The sequence below is a fragment of the Ostrinia nubilalis genome, chromosome 18 (assembly GCF_963855985.1).
Source record: "Ostrinia nubilalis chromosome 18, ilOstNubi1.1, whole genome shotgun sequence".
Classification (NCBI taxonomy): Eukaryota; Metazoa; Arthropoda; class Insecta; order Lepidoptera; family Crambidae; genus Ostrinia; species Ostrinia nubilalis.
In genome coordinates this window covers 927,112-945,948 of record NC_087105.1, presented here as the reverse complement: position 1 = coordinate 945,948, position 18,837 = coordinate 927,112, and the positions used below count along the sequence as shown (strand labels likewise).

The following is an 18,837-nucleotide window of genomic DNA, read 5'->3' as shown; positions in this document are numbered from 1 at the left end:
CACCTACCACGAATTATTGTTAAGGCCAGAGGATTATCTTCGGCCGCTGCGAGCGCTGACGAGGGAATGTGTGAGAGCAGCAAGAGCAGATGCGCAAGCGCTGCTGCCGCTTGCGAGAGCGCTGGCGCAGCCGCCGCCGCATGAACCGGCCGCTGAGGTTAGTGCGATAGGCATTAAGGCGTCAGAAGCGCGACAGCAGTGGATGCCAGCCTTCACTTAATAAAAAATGCAAATAGTATAAAATTATTGGTAACGCGACTGTCGTGCGTTTGCGCAAAAGTCGCCTAAAGGTGAATGCGCTGTTAGACACCTACCACGAATTGCTGTTAAGGCCAGAAGACTATCTTAGGTCGCCCAACAACATGGCCGTGCTCGCCGCGCTCATCCAGGCGCAGCCGCAGCTGGTGCCCGCCGCCATGGCCGACACCTACCACGAATTATTGCTGCGGCCTGAAGACTATCTGCGGCCGCTGCGAGCGCTGACGAGGGAATGTGTGAGGGCCGCAAGAGCCGATGCGCAAGCGCTGCTGCCGCTTGCGAGAGCGCTGGCGCAGCCGCCGCCGCATGAGCCCGCCGCTGAGGTTGGTTCAATAGGCGTTAAGGCTTTCAAATAATTAAAACTGCTGCCGCGCTGTCATATAGTATGGAATTATTAGCAACGTGACTGTCGTGCGTTTGCGCTAAAGTCGCTTAAATGTGAAAGTGCTGTTAGACACCTACCACGAGCTGCTGTTAAGGCCAGAAGACTATCTGCGGCCGCTGCGAGCGCTGACGAGGGAATGTGTGAGAGCGGCAAGAGCCGATGCGCAAGCGCTGTTGCCGCTTGCAAGGGCGCTGGCGCAGCCGCCGCCTCATGAGCCCGCCGCTGAGGTTGGTTCAATAGGAGTTAAGGCTTTCAAATAATAAAAACTCAGCAGTTTTTTCAGCAGTTGCCGCGCTGTCATATGGTATGGAATTATTAGCAACGCGACTGTCGTACGTTTGCGCACAAGTCGCCTAAATGTGAAAGCGATGTTAGATACCTACCACGAGCTGCTGCTAAGGCCAGAAGACTATCTTAGGCCTATCTAACTATCTTAGGTCGCCGAACAACATGGCCGTGCTGGCCGCGCTCATACAGGCGCAGCCGCAGCTGGTGCCCGCTGCTATGGCTGACACCTACCACGAATTACTGCTGCGGCCTGAAGACTATCTTCGGCCGCTGCGAGCGCTGACGAGGGAATGTGTGAGAGCGGCAAGAGCAGATGCGCAAGCGCTGTTGCCGCTTGCGAGGGCGTTGGCGCAGCCGCCGCCGCATGAGCCTGCTGCCGAGGTTGGTTCCTTAGTCTACGATCTCCTATTAAACGCTATACGCCATCAACGTCTGAAGGAGACCACCACAATGCATTTCTATAGTAAGCATTGTGATGCGGAAACCGCAGTCTTAGGGTTACGACACCTACCACGAGCTGCTGCTAAGGCCAGAGGATTATCTTCGGCCTATCTAACTATCTTAGGTCGCCCAACAACATGGCCGTGCTCGCCGCGCTCATCCAGGCGCAGCCGCAGCTGGTGCCCGCCGCCATGGCTGACACCTACCACGAATTGTTGCTAAGGCCAGAGGATTATCTGCGGCCGCTGCGAGCGCTGACGAGGGAGTGTGTGAGAGCAGCAAGAGCCGATGCGCAAGCGCTGTTGCCGCTTGCAAGGGCGTTGGCGCAGCCGCCGCCGCATGAACCGGCCGCTGAGGTAAGTGCGATAGGCGTTAAGGCTTTCAAATAATAAAAACTCAGCAGTTTTTTCAGCAGTTGCCGCGCTGTCATATGGTATGGAATTATTAGCAACGCGACTGTCGTACGTTTGCGCACAAGTCGCCTAAATGTGAAAGCGATGTTAGATACCTACCACGAGCTGCTGCTAAGGCCAGAAGACTATCTTAGGCCTATCTTAGGTCGCCCAACAACATGGCCGTGCTCGCCGCGCTCATCCAGGCGCAGCCGCAGCTGGTGCCCGCTGCTATGGCTGACACCTACCACGAATTATTGCTGCGGCCTGAAGATTATCTGCGGCCGCTGCGAGCGCTGACGAGGGAGTGCGTGAGGGCCGCAAGAGCCGATGCGCAAGCGCTGTTGCCGCTTGCGAGGGCGTTGGCGCAGCCGCCGCCGCATGAGCCCGCCGCTGAGGTTGGTTCAATAGGAGTTAAGGCTTTCAAATAATAAAAACTCTGCAGTTTTTTCAGCAGTTGCCGCGCTGTCATAGAGTATGGAATTATTAGCAACGTGACTGTCGTGCGTTTGCGCTAAGGTCGCTTAAATGTGAAAGCGATGTTAGATACCTACCACGAGCTGCTGCTAAGGCCAGAGGATTATCTTCGGCCTATCTAACTATCTTAGGTCGCCCAACAACATGGCCGTGCTCGCCGCGCTCATCCAGGCGCAGCCGCAGCTGGTGCCCGCTGCTATGGCTGACACCTACCACGAATTGTTGCTAAGGCCAGAGGATTATCTGCGGCCGCTGCGAACGCTGACGAGGGAATGTGTGAGAGCAGCAAGAACAGATGCGCAAGCGCTGTTGCCGCTTGCGAGGGCGTTGGCGCAGCCTCCGCCGCATGAACCTGCTGCTGAGGTTAGTTTACAAAAGCGCACGCGAAAGAGTGCCTTTTGTCACCGTGACAGTATATCTTTCTTTTTTACACTTTTATAAACAGAAAAAGATAGTCATACCTGTCACGGTGAAAAGTCACCATGCGCATAGCCTAAGGGTTACGACATCTACCACGAGCTGCTGCTAAGGCCTGAAGATTATCTTCGGCCGCTGCGAGCGCTTACAAGAGAGTGCGTGAGAGCAGCAAGAGCCGATGCGCAAGCGCTGTTACCGCTTGCGAGGGCGTTGGCGCAGCCGCCGCCGCATGAACCCGCTGCTGAGGTTGGTTCCTTAGGCTACGATCTCCTATTAAACGCTATACGTCATCAACGTCTGAAGGAGACCACCACAATGCATTTCTATAGTAAGCATTGTGATGCGGAAACCGCAGTCTTAGGGTTACGACACCTACCACGAGCTGCTGTTAAGGCCTGAAGACTATCTCCGGCCGCTGCGAGCGCTTACGAGAGAGTGCGTGAGGGCGGCAAGAGCCGATGCGCAGGCGCTGCTGCCGCTTGCAAGGGCGTTGGCGCAACCGCCGCCGCTGAGGTTAGTGCGATAGACATTAGTGCGTCAGAAGCAGGATAGCAGTCAATGTCAGCCTTCACTTTATAAAAACTGCAAATAGTATGAAATTATTAGTAACGCGACTGTCGTGCGTTTGCGCAAAAGTCGCTTAAATGTGAAAGCGCTGTGAGACACCTACCACGAGCTGCTGTTAAGTCCAGAAGACTATCTTCGGCCGCTGCGAGCGCTGACGAGGGAATGTGTGAGAGCAGCAAGAGCCGATGCGCAGGCGCTGTTGCCGCTTGCGAGAGCGTTGGCGCAGCCGCCGCCGCATGAACCTGCCGCTGAGGTTGGTTCCTTATGCTACGATCTCCTATTAAACGCTATACGCCCTCAACATCTGTAAGAGACCACCACAATGCATTTCTATAGTAAGCATAGTGACGCGTTGATCGCAGTCTTAGGGATTATCTTAGGCCTATCTAACTATCTTAGGTCGCCCAACAACATGGCCGTGCTCGCCGCGCTCATCCAGGCGCAGCCGCAGTTGGTGCCCGCTGCTATGGCCGACACCTACCACGAGTTATTGCTAAGGCCAGAAGACTATCTGCGGCCGCTGCGAGCGCTGACGAGGGAATGTGTGAGAGCAGCAAGAGCAGATGCGCAAGCGGTGCTGCCGCTTGCGAGGGCGTTGGCGCAGCCGCCGCCGCATGAGCCCGCCGCTGAGGTTAGTGCGATAGGTATTAGTGCGTCAGAAGCACGATAGCAGTCGATGTCAGCCTTCACTTTATAAAAATAGTATAAAATTATTAGTAACGCGACTGTCGTGCGTTTGCGCTAAAGTCGCTTAAATGTCAAAGCGCTGTTAGACACCTACCACGAGCTGCTGCTAAGACCTGAAGACTATTTACGGCCGCTGCGAGCGCTGACGAGGGAATGTGTGAGAGCAGCAAGAGCCGATGCGCAGGCGCTGCTGCCGCTAGCACGTGCGTTGGCACAACCGCCGCCGCATGAGCCCGCCGCTGAGGTTGGTTCAATAGGAGTTAAGGCTTTCAAATAATAAAAACTCAGCAGTTTTTTCAGCAGTTGCCGCGCTGTCATAGAGTATGGAATTATTAGCAACGCGACTGTCGTACGTTTGCGCACAAGTCGCCTAAATGTGAAAGCGATGTTAGATACCTACCACGAGCTGCTGCTAAGGCCAGAAGACTATCTTAGGCCTATCTAACTATCTTAGGTCGCCCAACAACTTGGCCGTGCTGGCCGCGCTCATCCAGGCGCAGCCGCAGCTGGTGCCCGCCGCTATGGCCGACACCTACCACGAGTTATTGCTAAGGCCAGAAGACTATCTGCGGCCGCTGCGAGCGCTGACGAGGGAATGTGTGAGGGCGGCAAGAGCTGATGCGCAAGCGCTGCTGCCGCTTGCGAGGGCGTTGGCGCAGCCGCCGCCCCACGAGCCCGCCGCTGAGGTTGGTCTATAAGGGACACAATACATACAGTCAGCGTGTAATAGTTCGTGACACCTAAAGTGGCCAGAAAGTCGACAATACAACCTTATTTCAATAGTAAAAAAGGGCGTGTTGCGAACTTTTTGACTATTTTGCCCTTTGGGTGTCACGAATTACTTGACGCTGACTCTACCACGAGCTGCTGCTAAGGCCAGAAGACTATCTCCGGCCGCTGCGAGCACTCACGAGAGAGTGCGTGAGAGCAGCAAGAGCCGATGCGCAGGCGCTGCTGCCGCTTGCACGCGCTGCCGAGATTAGTTTATTAAGGCGTGCCCTCTTGACCGTGTTTAACTGTGACAGTATTTTTTTTTTACAATGGACGAAGTAACCGCGCTTGCTTCACAGAGCTTGATCGTGAATCCTTTGTCCGAGTCGGATTAAACCTGCCAGCGGGTACGCTGTGCGAGTTTTGTTTTCCATAGCTACTCGGGAAGACAAACAGGTCTGGTTAAGTTAAAAGAGCTTGCTCGAAAAGTAAGGTTATTCCGATTGGACTATAATTGTAATGGATTGTGATTGTGTCCCAGGTGCGCGAGCGCGCGTTCTCATCCCTGGCGGACCTGTTCTGCTGCTGCTGCCTGGTGACGGGCTCGCACAGCAAGCACGTGCCCGAGTTCCGCGCACAGCTCAGCGCCATCCAGGGCGCCGCGCTCGGCTGGCTGCTCGACACCGCCGTGCCCGTCTACCGGCCTTCCCGCCACGACTTCCAGCTGGCGCTCAACAAGGTACGCAGCACACGGGGGCGCCACGTGGCCATATAGGGCGCCACGTGGCCATACAGGGCGCCACGTGGCCATCCAGGGCGCCGCGCTCGGTTGGCTGCTCGACACCGCCGTGCCCGTCTACCGGCCCTCGCACCACGACTTCCAACTGGCGCTCAACAAGGTACGCAGCACACGGGGGCGCCACGTGGCCATATAGGGCGCCGCGCTCAGCTGGCTGCTCGACACCGCCGTGCTCGTCTATCGGCCCTCGCGCCACGACTTCCAACTGGCGCTCAACAAGGTACGCAGCACACGGGGGAGCCACGTGGCCATATAGGGCGCCACGTGGCCATCCAGGGCGCCACGAGGCCGTCAAGGGCGCCACGTGGCCATCATGGGCGCAACGTGGCAGTTCAGGGCGCCACGTGGCCATCCAAGGTGCCAAGGTACAGCACCACTTGTACAAGTACCAAAAAGCCCGCAGGTAGTCACTTGAATAAAACGAAGATTCCAGTGGCAAGTCTCATTTATTCCGGAACAAGATTGACAATATGTGTGGGCCGTCAAAATCGGCTATAAAATGCTACTCCGACAAACGTTACTTCGACATTACGTTACTACGACACTACTGAATATCGACATGACTTTACTTCGACACACTACACTACTTAGACAAAGGCGAATATCCTTTGTCGGAAGTAACGTTTGTCGGAGTTTACTTGGGTAGCCGTCAAAATCTTACATACCGCAATCAACCTACACACAGCGCGATCTATCATTAACTCAAAACACTACATGAAGCTTAATAATGATCAAGACTCGATTCAGTCTCCGCCATAGTCAAATTCGCTCTTTGAACTCGTTTTGATTACTGTTGGATTATTTTTTGCAGATACAGGGTGGCCAAAACAGTGAGGTCTAAAAGAAAAATTTAGATTCCTTACATCAAGGTGTACCTAAATCACCCCCATGTATATTATACGATTGTGCTTAGTTTAGGAGATAGAGTTAATTTTGTGATATTTTAAAATTTTATGACCTAGTAGGCTTTAAACATTTTTATCTTTTTTTTGGATTGACTTTTTTCGGATTTCTTTTTTTCAACAGATTTGTTATGAATTGCAAATGTTTGAAAAAAATAATCACCTTCCTATCTTTGATTCAAGATACAAAAGTTTTGCTAGAAACATTAAAATTATGCTTTTATCAGAACACTATCAAATTTTAAACTTAAAAGTTTAAGTAAAAAAAAGAATTTCCATAGGTCCAAAACTATTTTAAAAACTTCGCCGTTTCCTGAACATTCATAATGATACAAAAAAACATGTACTCAATAGGCCACTATTTCCTGTAATCGGTCCACTAAAGTGGTAAGTCGGAGATTCCGTTACATGTTTTTGACTTTCTTAGAGTGAATTAATATTGGGAATCCTCTAAGTTTACATTACGTAGAACAGATTTAGAGCAAAAACTGGACAGAACATGTTTTTATTCTCAACGAGGAAGCTCTTGCCCTTCATCACACTTGGTGGAAACTGATGATTATGCTGAAGGTGGAAGGGAACTTCAACTACAAAGGAACTATGGCTTCCTACCTCCAAATTCCGGAACACATTGTTATTTTAAGTAAGTTTTGATGAACTTAAACCAAATATCCCTCCTTCTTCTTCTCACTGTAGTAGGTATTTCAAGGGTAATAGTAAAATGTAACAACTGCCTCTGTCTTCAAGTGGTAAGAGGTAAGCTTCAGAGGTCCCGGGTTTGATTCCCAGTGGAGGTGAAATTTTCTGCTCGGTTTGGTTGGTGGTAGGGTTTGATCTAAGTCTGTCTGGCTAGCAACTCTATTTTCCTAAGTCTGTCACTATAACAATAATGTTAATAGCATTACTGTATTCCGGCATTTGGAGGTAGGAAGCCATAGTTCCTCTGTAGTTGAAGTTCCCTTCCACCTTCAGCCTAATCATCAGTTTCCACCAGGTGTGATGAAGGGCAAGAGCTTCCTCGTTGAGAATAAAAACATGTTCTGTCCAGTTACTGCTTTAAATTTGTTCTACGTAATGTAAACTTAGAGGATTCCCAATATTAATTCACTCTAAGAAAGTCAAAAACATGTAACGGAATCTCCGACTTACCACTTTAGTGGACCGATTACAGGAAATAGTGGCCTATTAAGTACATGTTTTTTTGTATTTATTTATTTATTTATTTATTTATTTATTTATTTATTTATTTATTTTATGGAAAACAAACAGCATATATGCATTATTAATAGATGAGGCGGTTAAGATCAAAAATGCCTTACATAGTTTTCACAAATAGCATATCAAGATACAATCCAAAACAAAACCATTTAGCATGCAGTATAACTACAATATATGAAAAAAGTTAAAACAATACAGAAAATACCTACTAAAGCCATACCAAAATAGCAGAATATTAAGCAGTAAACAGATACTTCAACTTTTTACCGGGAGAGTGCTAAGTAGTGTCGCCAAAGAATTCTTTATTACTTTGATTTTTGAAGTAGTTTGGTCTCACAATATGAAAAAGGTCAACATTTTCAGAATAATTGCTGTTAAAAGTTTTGAAAACTCTGTTAAAGAAGGAATTGCGTCCATAATTAGTGGTACATGCATCAACGTGAAGTCTAAGATAATTTCTCCTGACATTGGCACGAGTTGGCACCTGTAACTTGATTCGCGAAAGAAGCTCACTGCAGTCTATTTTACCATTAATTAGGTTATGGAGGAAGGTAAGATCAGCGACTTCTCTTCGCAGTTTTAATGGAAGTAGATGATGATGCTTACAGTCAGCCTCGTAAGTCGTGCCCATTATCCGGTGTTTGAAGTTTAAAAATCTAAGAAACTTTTTCTGAATTTTTTCAATTCTTTGTATGTAATAATCATATTGGGGATTCCATGCTTGACATGCATATTCAAGCTGGCTTCTAACCAGTGAACAATATAATATTTTAAGTGACTTAGCCATTTTAAAGTTTTTCGTGAGTCTAATTACGAATCCAAGGGTTTTTGTGGCTTTAGAAGTTATTGAGTCAATATGCCTGTCAAGAAGAAGCTTAGGGTCCAGAATGACGCCAAGATCTCGTATATATTCGGTTCTCTGAAGCGCTTGCCCGTTTAATGTGTACTTGTAGAATATTGCATTTCGGGATCTAGTGAATGTCATACAGCTACATTTGGAAATGTTAAGATCAAGTTTATTTAAGATACAATAACGGTGCAGTCTATCCAGATCCTGCTGCAAGTGAATACAGTCACTCAAAGTGCTAACTTTTTTGTATACCTTCATGTCATCAGCAAATAATAGACACCGAGAATGAATGAAACATTTATGAATGTCATTTATAAAAAGTATAAATAACAGTGGACCCAGGATCGAACCCTGTGGAACGCCTGATGGAATGGCGGAGAAACGTGAATTAGAAGAGAAACCATTAAGAACTACAGTCTGACATCTATCCGCGATGTAGGATCGAAACCATCTAAAGAGATCCCCGTGAATTCCAGCGGACTGTAGCTTAGTGAGCAGGATCGCGTGATCAATTCGGTCAAATGCTTTGGTATAATCTGTATATATTGTGTCAATCTGGCCTCCGGACTGCATACCATGAGATACGTCATCCAGAAATGCCACGAGATTGCTAGCTGTAGATCTTCCTCTTAAGAAACCATGTTGCTGGGGTATGAAAGCATGCTTGAGGGCAACATACACTTGTTCGTGAATTATTTTTTCCAGTACTTTAGCTAAAACACAGAGTTTGGATATTGGTCTATAATTTGCAATCTCACGTTTAGGGCCTTTTTTATGAATAGGAGTGACGGTCGCGGTTTTCCAGATCCTAGGTACCACACCTTCTTTTATAGAACGGTTAAACAAATAACTAATAGGAAAAGTCAGATTTTCCGCGCATCTTGAAATAAGGACCGGGTGCAAGCCGTCTGGTCCCGCCGATTTATTGCAATCGAGTGATTTTAGAATATTGTACACTTTTTCTTCAACGATTTCGATAGAGCAAATATCGGGAGAGACCGAGAGTGTCACATCAGACAACGAAGTATCACTGGGAGGAACATTAGTTTCAGAACCCGGTTTCAGAAAGTTAGAGCTAAAGAACTCGGCAAAGGCATTACAGATCTCGTCACCTGACGTTACGGTACTATTATCAATAGTCATAGAGGAGGGATACGAGCTATGTTTCGAGCTAGCATGTATGTAGGACCAGAAAGCTTTAGGATTATCACGAATGGAAAGTTCAGTATTCTTTATATAAATATCAAAGCATTCCTGTTCCACCCTTTTTACTCGCTCCCGTAGAACTTTGAATGTGACATAATCGGCCCTATTACCATATATCCTAAGTTTTTTATGAACCTTATTTTTTTCTTTAAGGATTTTCTTCAACGCAGGAGAGTACCACACTGGGTATCGACCCGGGTGGACAGATTTAGACGGTATATACTTGTCTCTTAAGGTACATAGTAAAGTGTTAAATGACTCGACCGCATCGTCCACCGTCCCACAGGACAGAAGGGTATCCCAGTCCTGGTTGTCAAGATCAGTGCATAAGGCGGTAAAATCTCCCTTGTTGAAAAGATATTTGGGTCTAGGTTGAGGCTTTAAATCAGGTAGCTCAATGGAGTTTAAGTGGCAAATTAGGGCTGGATGGTAAGCATCTTCCTCCACCAGTGGTTCAGTGCAGTGGAAAACCGACACATCACTATTTGATAAAACTAGGTCAAGTAACTCGCTCCTATGATTCCTAATGTTATTAAATTGGTTCAGGTCGCAAATATTCAATAGGTCTTGTATTTCGCTATGATTGATATCAGTACTGCGAAATGCAGGAGTAAGATGAGTAGTGTGACTTAGCGAGCACCAAGAAATATCGCTCAGGTTAAAGTCACCGGCTATAAAAAATTTGTCATGAGGACTACTAGCACAGGCAGAAAGGACTTTGTCAGAAAAATTAGATAATTGCGTGGCGAGAGATAAACCCTGATTTTGTTCGCATAAATATATACAGCCAATATGTAATGTAAAAGGATAATTATTTGTTTTGTTCGCACCAATATCAAGAGAAACCCAAATATCCTCCGCCGTAGAATGCCATTCGGGGCGCGCGTGCGCTACAAGGTCACGGCGGATCGCAATGAGGACCCCACCTCCGCGCGACTGCCCGACACTCGAGTAGTCGCGGTCTCGCCGCCACACCGTATACACATCACTGAATAGTTCATTATTACTAATTCCATCAAGTAGCCACGTCTCAGTTAACAGCACAATATCATAGTTGTGTAGTTGCACACTTCGTTTAAACTGTACCGTCTTCGTCCGCAGACCTCTGACATTCTGATAGTAAATATTAACCATTATCGATTACGGTCCGGCCAAAATATAATTTTCGGCCGGGCCGAACCACACAACAGTAAATAAATAAGCACGTATTCAGTAATGTATTTAGAATGTCAGAGGTGAACGGAGCGAGGGCGGCACAATATAATTTATAACTGTGTAAAGTGAATGCGTCTACATAATTGAGTTGAGGTAGGTAAATCGTTTGGTATGCAAAATAAGTAAGTATTATGCGACTCGTAGGTCGGCAGTGGCATAAGTGAGATAAATGATGACGTATTTTTATAGTAAATATGTAGAAGTGGCTGTGTATGTAACCAAAATAAAGAATTGCATATGTGTCAGGAATTCTACTTGCTGTATTATGCACAGGTATAGGTAAAAAACAGATAATAAGTAGGTAATTAAGTACTCTGTTTATTAAATCATGATTGAAGTAGCAATTTAACGGCATTAAATGAGAGTTGGAGACATTTTGGCAATTAGACTTCAAAAAAACAAAATTAAATGATACATACTGTTTTTTTAACGACATTTCGACATCCTGGTATGGCTTGTACACAAAACATAACACAAATACAGAAAGAATTAGGTATACTATAGGTTCGTAGTATTTTAGAACTAACTGAGACACAGAAAATAGTCATTTAATTTTAGGGAGATCACTTTCACTGTTTATGGCTAGAATTGGAGATGTTTCATTTTTTCTGACTAGAATTTTGCAGTTCTGAATCCATACATAGTTATATCCCCGTTCAGCGGCTATCCTCTTGGTTTTGGTGAGAAGTTGCTTGTTTTCTTTTGTTAGGTGGTCGTTTACGTAGATCTTGGTCGGGTCTCCCGCGAAGCCCAGGTCCTCGGCCGTCAGGCCTGGTCTGCGTAGCCTGGCGGAGGCCACAAAGTCTTGTTTCTTATATCTGACTAAGAAACCCACTATAATTGGCTTCTGTTGGGTTGTGGAGCGCGCACGGGTTATAAAATTGATGTCATTTTTATCAATGTGTTGGCCTAGTGCGTTCCCAATTTTACACAGTACCTCAAACAAATTCTCGTTTTTTTTCTGTGGGATTCCCTTGATTTCTATGTTGTTAAATCTCAACAATTGGTCCTTGATAGTGAGATCATTAGATAATTTGGTAATTTCAGCCCGTAGCTGAGGGTAGTCTGTATCAGCTTGGGGGCGTTTTTCCAGATTATTTACTCTTTCCTCAACTTTCGCCAGTTTAATTGTGTTTCCAGATACTTCTTGACTTATGCCACTCAACGATAATTCGAGATTTTGTAAGTTATCCTTCATGTTTTTTATATCTTGAACGATGGACGGTAGCTGCTCAAGGCGGTGATTTATTCCATTAATACCGCTGCGCAACTCCTGTAGGACAAGATCAAGGGTCGCAGCAGAGGAAGGTGACGGCACTCCAGGGGACATCGCAGCCACATGAGATTGGTTGGTCTTGCAACTGGTACATTGGATGCTGGCTTGTCGTGCCGGCCCAAGTTTACGATAGTTAGCTTCAGTTATGTTTGCACACGAGAAACAGTATGACACAGTGCACTTCGAGCATCTAACACCGTCCGAGCAGTTATTGTTACACAATGGACAGTTGAACATCTTGGATTGTATTATTTGACAAATTTCACAATAAATAACGGCCGAGCAGCGAGCGCAAACATCGTATTATTATGAATGTTCAGGAAACGGCGCAGTTTTTAAAATGGTTTTGGACCTATGGAAGTTCTTTTTTTTGCTTAAACTTTTAAGTTGAAAATTTGATAGTGTTCCGATAAAAGTATAATTTTAATGTTTCTAGCAAAACTTTTGTATCTTGAATCAAAGATAGGAAGGTGATTATTTTTTTCAAACATCTGCAATTCATAACAAATCTGTCGAAAAAAAGAAATCTGAAAAAAGTCAACCCAAAAAAAAGATAAAAATGTTTAAAGCCTACTAGGTCATAAAATTTAAAAATATCACAAAATTAACTCTATTTCCTGAACTAAGCACAATCGTATTATATACATGGGGGTGATTTAGGTACACCTTGATGTAAGGAATCTAAATTTTTCTTTTAGACCTCACTGTTTTGGCCACCCTGTATAGTCTGATTCGTGAGCACGTAGAATTTTGTCCAATGACCCCTAGCTACCCATCCTTATCGCTCGCGCGTAATTAGTGCTATCGCGCTCGCACACTCACTGCGAGTGTCAGTCGCACAGTCACGACAGCAATATAATTACGCGCGAGTGATAAGGATGGGTAGCTAGGGGTCATTGGACAAAATTCTACGTGCTCACGGTCCGGGCTTTAGTTGGGTTCGCCACTGATTGGGCGCCTTATGCGCTCGATACGGCCCGATCGCGAACGTCGGTCTGCGACCGACCACTCTCGCTAAGTGGCTAATGACCACTCTGCCCGGTGAAGCTGGAAAAGCTCTCCAAGTTACGAGCGCGCGTCCCTTAAAAAAAACCTTATTGAAGATATAAAATACATAATGAACGTGTCTGTGTCAGATAATGTTCGTGGAGAGCGCGGAGGCGTACAGCAAGGCGGACAACTGGCCGCCGGAGTGCGAGCGCGCGCTGGCGCACCGCGTGTGCTGCGAGGCGCCGCTGCCGCAGCACAACCTGCTGCGCATCATCTTCATCGGGCTGTCCAAGGTACTGCGCAGTGTCTGTGTCGGATGATGTTCGTGGAGAGCAGGCGGACAGCAAGGCGGACAACTGGCCGCCGGAGTGCGAGCGCGCGCTGGCGCACCGCGTGTGCTGCGAGGCGCCGCTGCCGCAGCACAACCTGCTGCGCATCATCTTCATCGGGCTGTCCAAGGTACTGCGCAGTGTCTGTGTCGGATGATGTTCGTGGAGAGCAGGCGGACAGCAAGGCGGACAACTGGCCGCCGGAGTGCGAGCGCGCGCTGGCGCACCGCGTGTGCTGCGAGGCGCCGCTGCCGCAGCACAACCTGCTGCGCATCATCTTCATCGGGCTGTCCAAGGTACTGCGCAGTGTCTGTGTCGGATGATGTTCGTGGAGAGCAGGCGGACAGCAAGGCGGACAACTGGCCGCCGGAGTGCGAGCGCGCGCTGGCGCACCGCGTGTGCTGCGAGGCGCCGCTGCCGCAGCACAACCTGCTGCGCATCATCTTCATCGGGCTGTCCAAGGTACTGCGCAGTGTCTGTGTCGGATGATGTTCGTGGAGAGCAGGCGGACAGCAAGGCGGACAACTGGCCGCCGGAGTGCGAGCGCGCGCTGGCGCACCGCGTGTGCTGCGAGGCGCCGCTGCCGCAGCACAACCTGCTGCGCATCATCTTCATCGGGCTGTCCAAGGTACTGCGCAGTGCTGTACAATACCACCAAGCTACGATAGCCGAACGGTGAAGGGGTCGGACTGGCCGACTCGTGATCTGGAGAACGCGGGATCGGTCCCCGCCGCGACCGAGTATTGTGATGAGCTCACTCGTGACAAGCATATTTGGCTTAGTAGCGAGGGGCTAACGGGACTATTAGTAATTAATTTGTGCAATAACAAATTACTAGTAATCTTTAAAAAAAATACAGTAAAAAATGCGCATTGAGCGGACGCTCCTAAGGTTTGTAGCGGGCGGGTAGCGTCTACCGATACACTCTCGCGACTTGCGTCCGCCAAACACTTCTCACGCGTCCGCTCCACACTGCGCTGCTCATAGTGCTCATTCTATACTTTCTAGTGCATGCGCCCGCTCAAGTTTCAGCGTAGGTCTTCAGTGCAGTTTCGCACTAAGTCCGATCTGAATCCGTCAAAATACAGATCTAAGAAGGTTGCACGAAAGCACTGGATGCAAGCTTCTTCAACTAACTAATCTGGAAATCATTGAGGGAGTCTTAAGCAGTCCTATGACTAAAATGTCAAATTATGAGCTAAAGTTTTACTCATTACTTGAAATATGTACCCTCCAAACAGCTCCTCACCTAACAGTTTTCCCCCAGGACATTCCAGTGGCTCCAGCCGAAGCCCTAGAACTTGTAGAGCAGTTGGTACGAAGAGCCTGCGCACTACCACCCGAAGACAACCCTCTGCATGTGGACAAGCTCGAGCTGGCCGAATATGTGTTCCAGCTGTGCCAGTTCTCCCCGCCAGAGAACATCACGCTGCCTGCCGGGTGAGTTAAGTTAAATTGATCTGGATTTAATGTTATTGTCTTAGCTTAGGTATGATGGATGAATCAATGCTTAGGTAGATTTGATATATGTAGTTATATTTATCCTGATATTTTGATCTATTTTTATGACTACGTGTCACCGGATGCCATTTAGTGTGCGTTAGAAGAACATATCGCTGTTTGCGCTAAGTGGCTAATGACAAAACTTCTCGCCAATGGTGCCAACTGAGTTTTAACAGGGCCTCGCTAGTGGCACCTGACGAATGACAGAATTTAACTTGCCCCTAACTAACCCCAATCTTCGAGTCACTAAACTTAACTCGCCAATGACGTCAACTGACGAGTGCAAGGACTTGTTCGCCAGTGGCGGCAACTGACTAAAGCCTAGTCCGTGAGCACGTAGAATTTTGTCCAATGACCCCAAGCTACCCATCCTTATCGCTCGCGCGTAATTATATTGCTGTCGCGACTGTGCGACGGGCGCCCGCAGTGAGTGTGCGAGCGCGACAGCAACATAATTACGCGCGAGCAATAAGGATGGGTAGTTTGGGGTCATTGGACAAAATTCTACGTGCTCACGGACCAGGCTTTAGTGACAGGAACTTATTCGACGACGCGACGGCGCCAACTGACGAGTGACATTTATTCGATTGTCAATGCCGCTAGCTGGCGAGTATCAGGGTCTCACTCACCAGATTGACGTCAACTGGCAAGTGCCCTCACTAACCAATGGTTAGTTAGTCGGTTAGTGTCCGTGACTCTCACTCGGCATGGGGCACACTGAAAACCAGCGTCGTGGCCTCCCTCACCGGGGGCCACGGCATATGCTGAGTGGGGTCCCATTGCGATGGGCATCGCTGTGCGACAGGGTGGCACTGTTTAGTTTACTTGCTCTTTCATTGTATGTTTTATGTCACCTCTGTCTTATTTGCTTTTTTTTTTATTTTACATCTTTTGTCTTTTGTGATGTCCATGGCAATAAATGTTTCTTTCTTTCTTTCAATGGCACTGATCTTTCCACCAGGTACACGCCTCCCGCGCTGGCCATCACATCTCTGTACTGGCGCGGCTGGGTGCTGCTGGCGATGCTGGCGGCACACAACCCGCAGTCGTTCGCCGAGCGAGCCGCCGCCACGTACCCCACGCTGCGAGCGCTCATCGAGACATGCATCACCGGGTCAGTGAACATGTCAGCATCATTATCATCATCAGTATACAGGGTGGAAACGTTAAGTGATCTCACTCGATTATTTCTAAACTATACAAGATATTGAAAAACTGGTTACTGATCCTGAAAGTGCTTCATGAGCTCTTTCAAACGGTACCAATAATAGGTTACAGAATAAACTGGATCTATCTGAAAATTCAATGTTTCCAGCTTCCATACTAAATGTATGCCAGACACACAATATTAGAAGTGTAATTTTTTTTATTTAATAATAAACTCTTAAAATAAAGTCGTGAATTGTATTATTATTTAAAATGATTCATGGAAAACATTGGTTTTAGGCTTTACTTGCTATAATATTGTCAAGAGATGAGTGCCATCACTGTGGTAGTACTAAATGTATGGAAGAAGGAAACATTGCATTTTTGGATACATCCAGTTTATTCTGTAACCTATTATTGATACCATTGGATCGAACTTGTGAAGCACTTTTGGAATCAGAAATCAGTTTTACGATATCTTGTGTAGTTTTTAAAATAATGTGACTTTACTAGATGTATGGAAGCTGAAAATATTGAATTTTCGCATGGATCCAGTTTATTCTGTAACCTATTATTAATACCGTTTGATAGAGCTCATGAAGTACTTTCAGGATCAGTAACTAGTTTATTGATATCTTGTATAGTTTAGAAATAATTGAGTGAGATCACTTATCGTTTCCACCCTGTATAGTTCCAAAATACTGAACTGTCCTATGCATGACATTGACAGTGGGGCGCCACCGTCAATACCGGGTCGCTGGTTCCGATTTTTGCCATGTTGGAAACCATATAGTTGAACGATGGTAGCGCCCCCCTGTCATTGAGTTTGGTGGGACAGTTCAGCGTGGGTCATCTATACCACACCTACGGTGCAATAACGTCACTTATGCAATTTTTTTCAAAACTTAACTGAATCAAAGTAAACCAAGTAAAGAGGTAGATTTGAGTATTTTCTCATAATCAGTTGAGTTTTTAAAAAAATTGCATAAGTGACGTTATTGCTATACGTCGCTGTCGCTGCCACTCCTAAAGAATATAGCTCAACATGAAAAGATTATTTCTTTTTTATCCAGGATGTGCCAAAATTAGCACGACTGACACCCGTATTCACAAACGATGTTTGCTCAAGTGACGCAGCAAATCTAACACACAGCGTTGAATAGAGCTCTGTGATTGGTTCACGTGTAAACCTGTGCGTCTACGCGCACGAGACCTCATAGTAATGTTTGTGAATACGGGCGTGAATATGTGTCTTAGGGCGCCTACAAATTAGACGCGCGAGGAAGCGCTGCAGTGGCAGCATTGTGGAGAGCTTGTTGCGTCACTCATAGTTTTCATACAATTTTAAATGCGCAGTTGCAGCGCCACTACGGAAGTGACAGTGTAACAAAGACGTGCGGCTGTTGTGCTTCTAGATATTGTATGGAAACTAGTATTGTAAACTACAGTAGTAATTTGAAGATGCACTTAGGCTTATCTATCTCTAGTGTTAGTGTGACATGTTAATTTTGGGACAATCTGCATTTATGTATAACCCACTAGCTTTCCGCCCGCGGCTTCGCACGCGTGAAATTTCGTTTGTCACAGATCGTCATAAATTATAGCCTATATGTTATTCTGGATTATGAACAATAATACTGTAAAGTATCATCAAAATCCGTTCAGTGGTTTTTGAGCCTATTCATTACAAACATACAAAAATAGGTAGGTACAAATCTTTCCTCTTTATAATATTAGTATAGATTTAAAATAAGTTTCATAATCTATGCCCCTCAGAAAACCGAGCATAGAGTGGAACACCAACCCAGCGGCGGAGGCAGAGCGGGCGGAGGCCGAGCGCGCCGCCATCCTGCAGTTGGAGACACACTTGGCGGCCGCTTCTAACGCCAAGCTGCCGCTCACTGAACACTCCTCGCGTCTGCTTAGCCAGGTACAAGGGGAAGCCAATGAGGGCTATCGTTTTAGCGCTCACCAGTTAACGCCACTGTAGAGTAAGCTCCTGTCACTTGCTAGTAGCGAAGACAGTGGCACCAACTGGTGAGCGCTAAAGTGGTAGGAGGACTATCGCATTTGCACTCATCAAGATGGCGCCACTGTAGAGTAAGGTCCTGTCAATCGCCAGGGGTGCCAACTGTTAAGTATAAAAACGATAAGCCCTCATTGACAGTTCACGATAAAGTATTTCAATAGATTGGCAGTGCAAAATATTCCATTGAACATACGGTGCTTTATGCAAAGCTGTATTGTTACACACGCACGAGTTTAGGGCTGTCAATTGGAGTCGAAACATCACGCTGCGCTTGCGCAGGTTATGTGCAAGAAGCTTAAGGCTTGATTAGGCTGACATTTGTGACCGACATCAGCGGCGCGCACGGTTACACACTAGTTCTATGTAATCATCTCCCGCTGACGACGGCGTTGCAGTGCGGTGCTTCATAGAACATTGTGTTTATTCGTACGCTCGACCGATGTACGCGACCGACGTCAGCGTAGGAGGAAATCAAACCTAAGAAAGCAACTTTGCATTTTTGATAAAGCTTTTTGTGTCCCCTTAGCTCACGACTATGGACCCGCTGGGCCCGGCGCGCAAACCACCAGCCGGCGTGCTGGAGACGCTGCAAGCGCTGAGCGGACAGCTGCGCCTGGGCCGCCTGCTGTGCCGCCAGCCCGCGCTGCTGCTCGAGCTGGTGGAGCGCCACGGCACGCGCCGCGCCATGCCCTGGCTGCACCAGCTGCTGCGCCACGACCGCCTGGAGCTGAGGTAACCGGCCGGGACAGCA

The 18,837-nt window shown here is 47.2% G+C and overlaps 1 protein-coding gene across 1 annotated transcript; it reads left to right on the top strand.

Moving 5' to 3' along the window:
* The first annotated feature begins 1,093 nt into the window (after nucleotides 1-1,093).
* On the top strand, nucleotides 1,094-18,837 carry LOC135080829 (integrator complex subunit 1-like). Its single transcript, XM_063975553.1, has 12 exons — nucleotides 1,094-1,383; nucleotides 1,497-1,728; nucleotides 5,165-5,362; nucleotides 13,226-13,372; nucleotides 13,416-13,538; nucleotides 13,582-13,704; nucleotides 13,748-13,870; nucleotides 13,914-14,036; nucleotides 14,676-14,848; nucleotides 15,873-16,025; nucleotides 17,834-17,987; nucleotides 18,613-18,837. The coding sequence occupies exons 1-12, from the start codon at nucleotides 1,094-1,096 to the stop codon at nucleotides 18,820-18,822; spliced, it is 2,049 nt and encodes a 682-aa protein (XP_063831623.1). The 3' UTR covers nucleotides 18,823-18,837.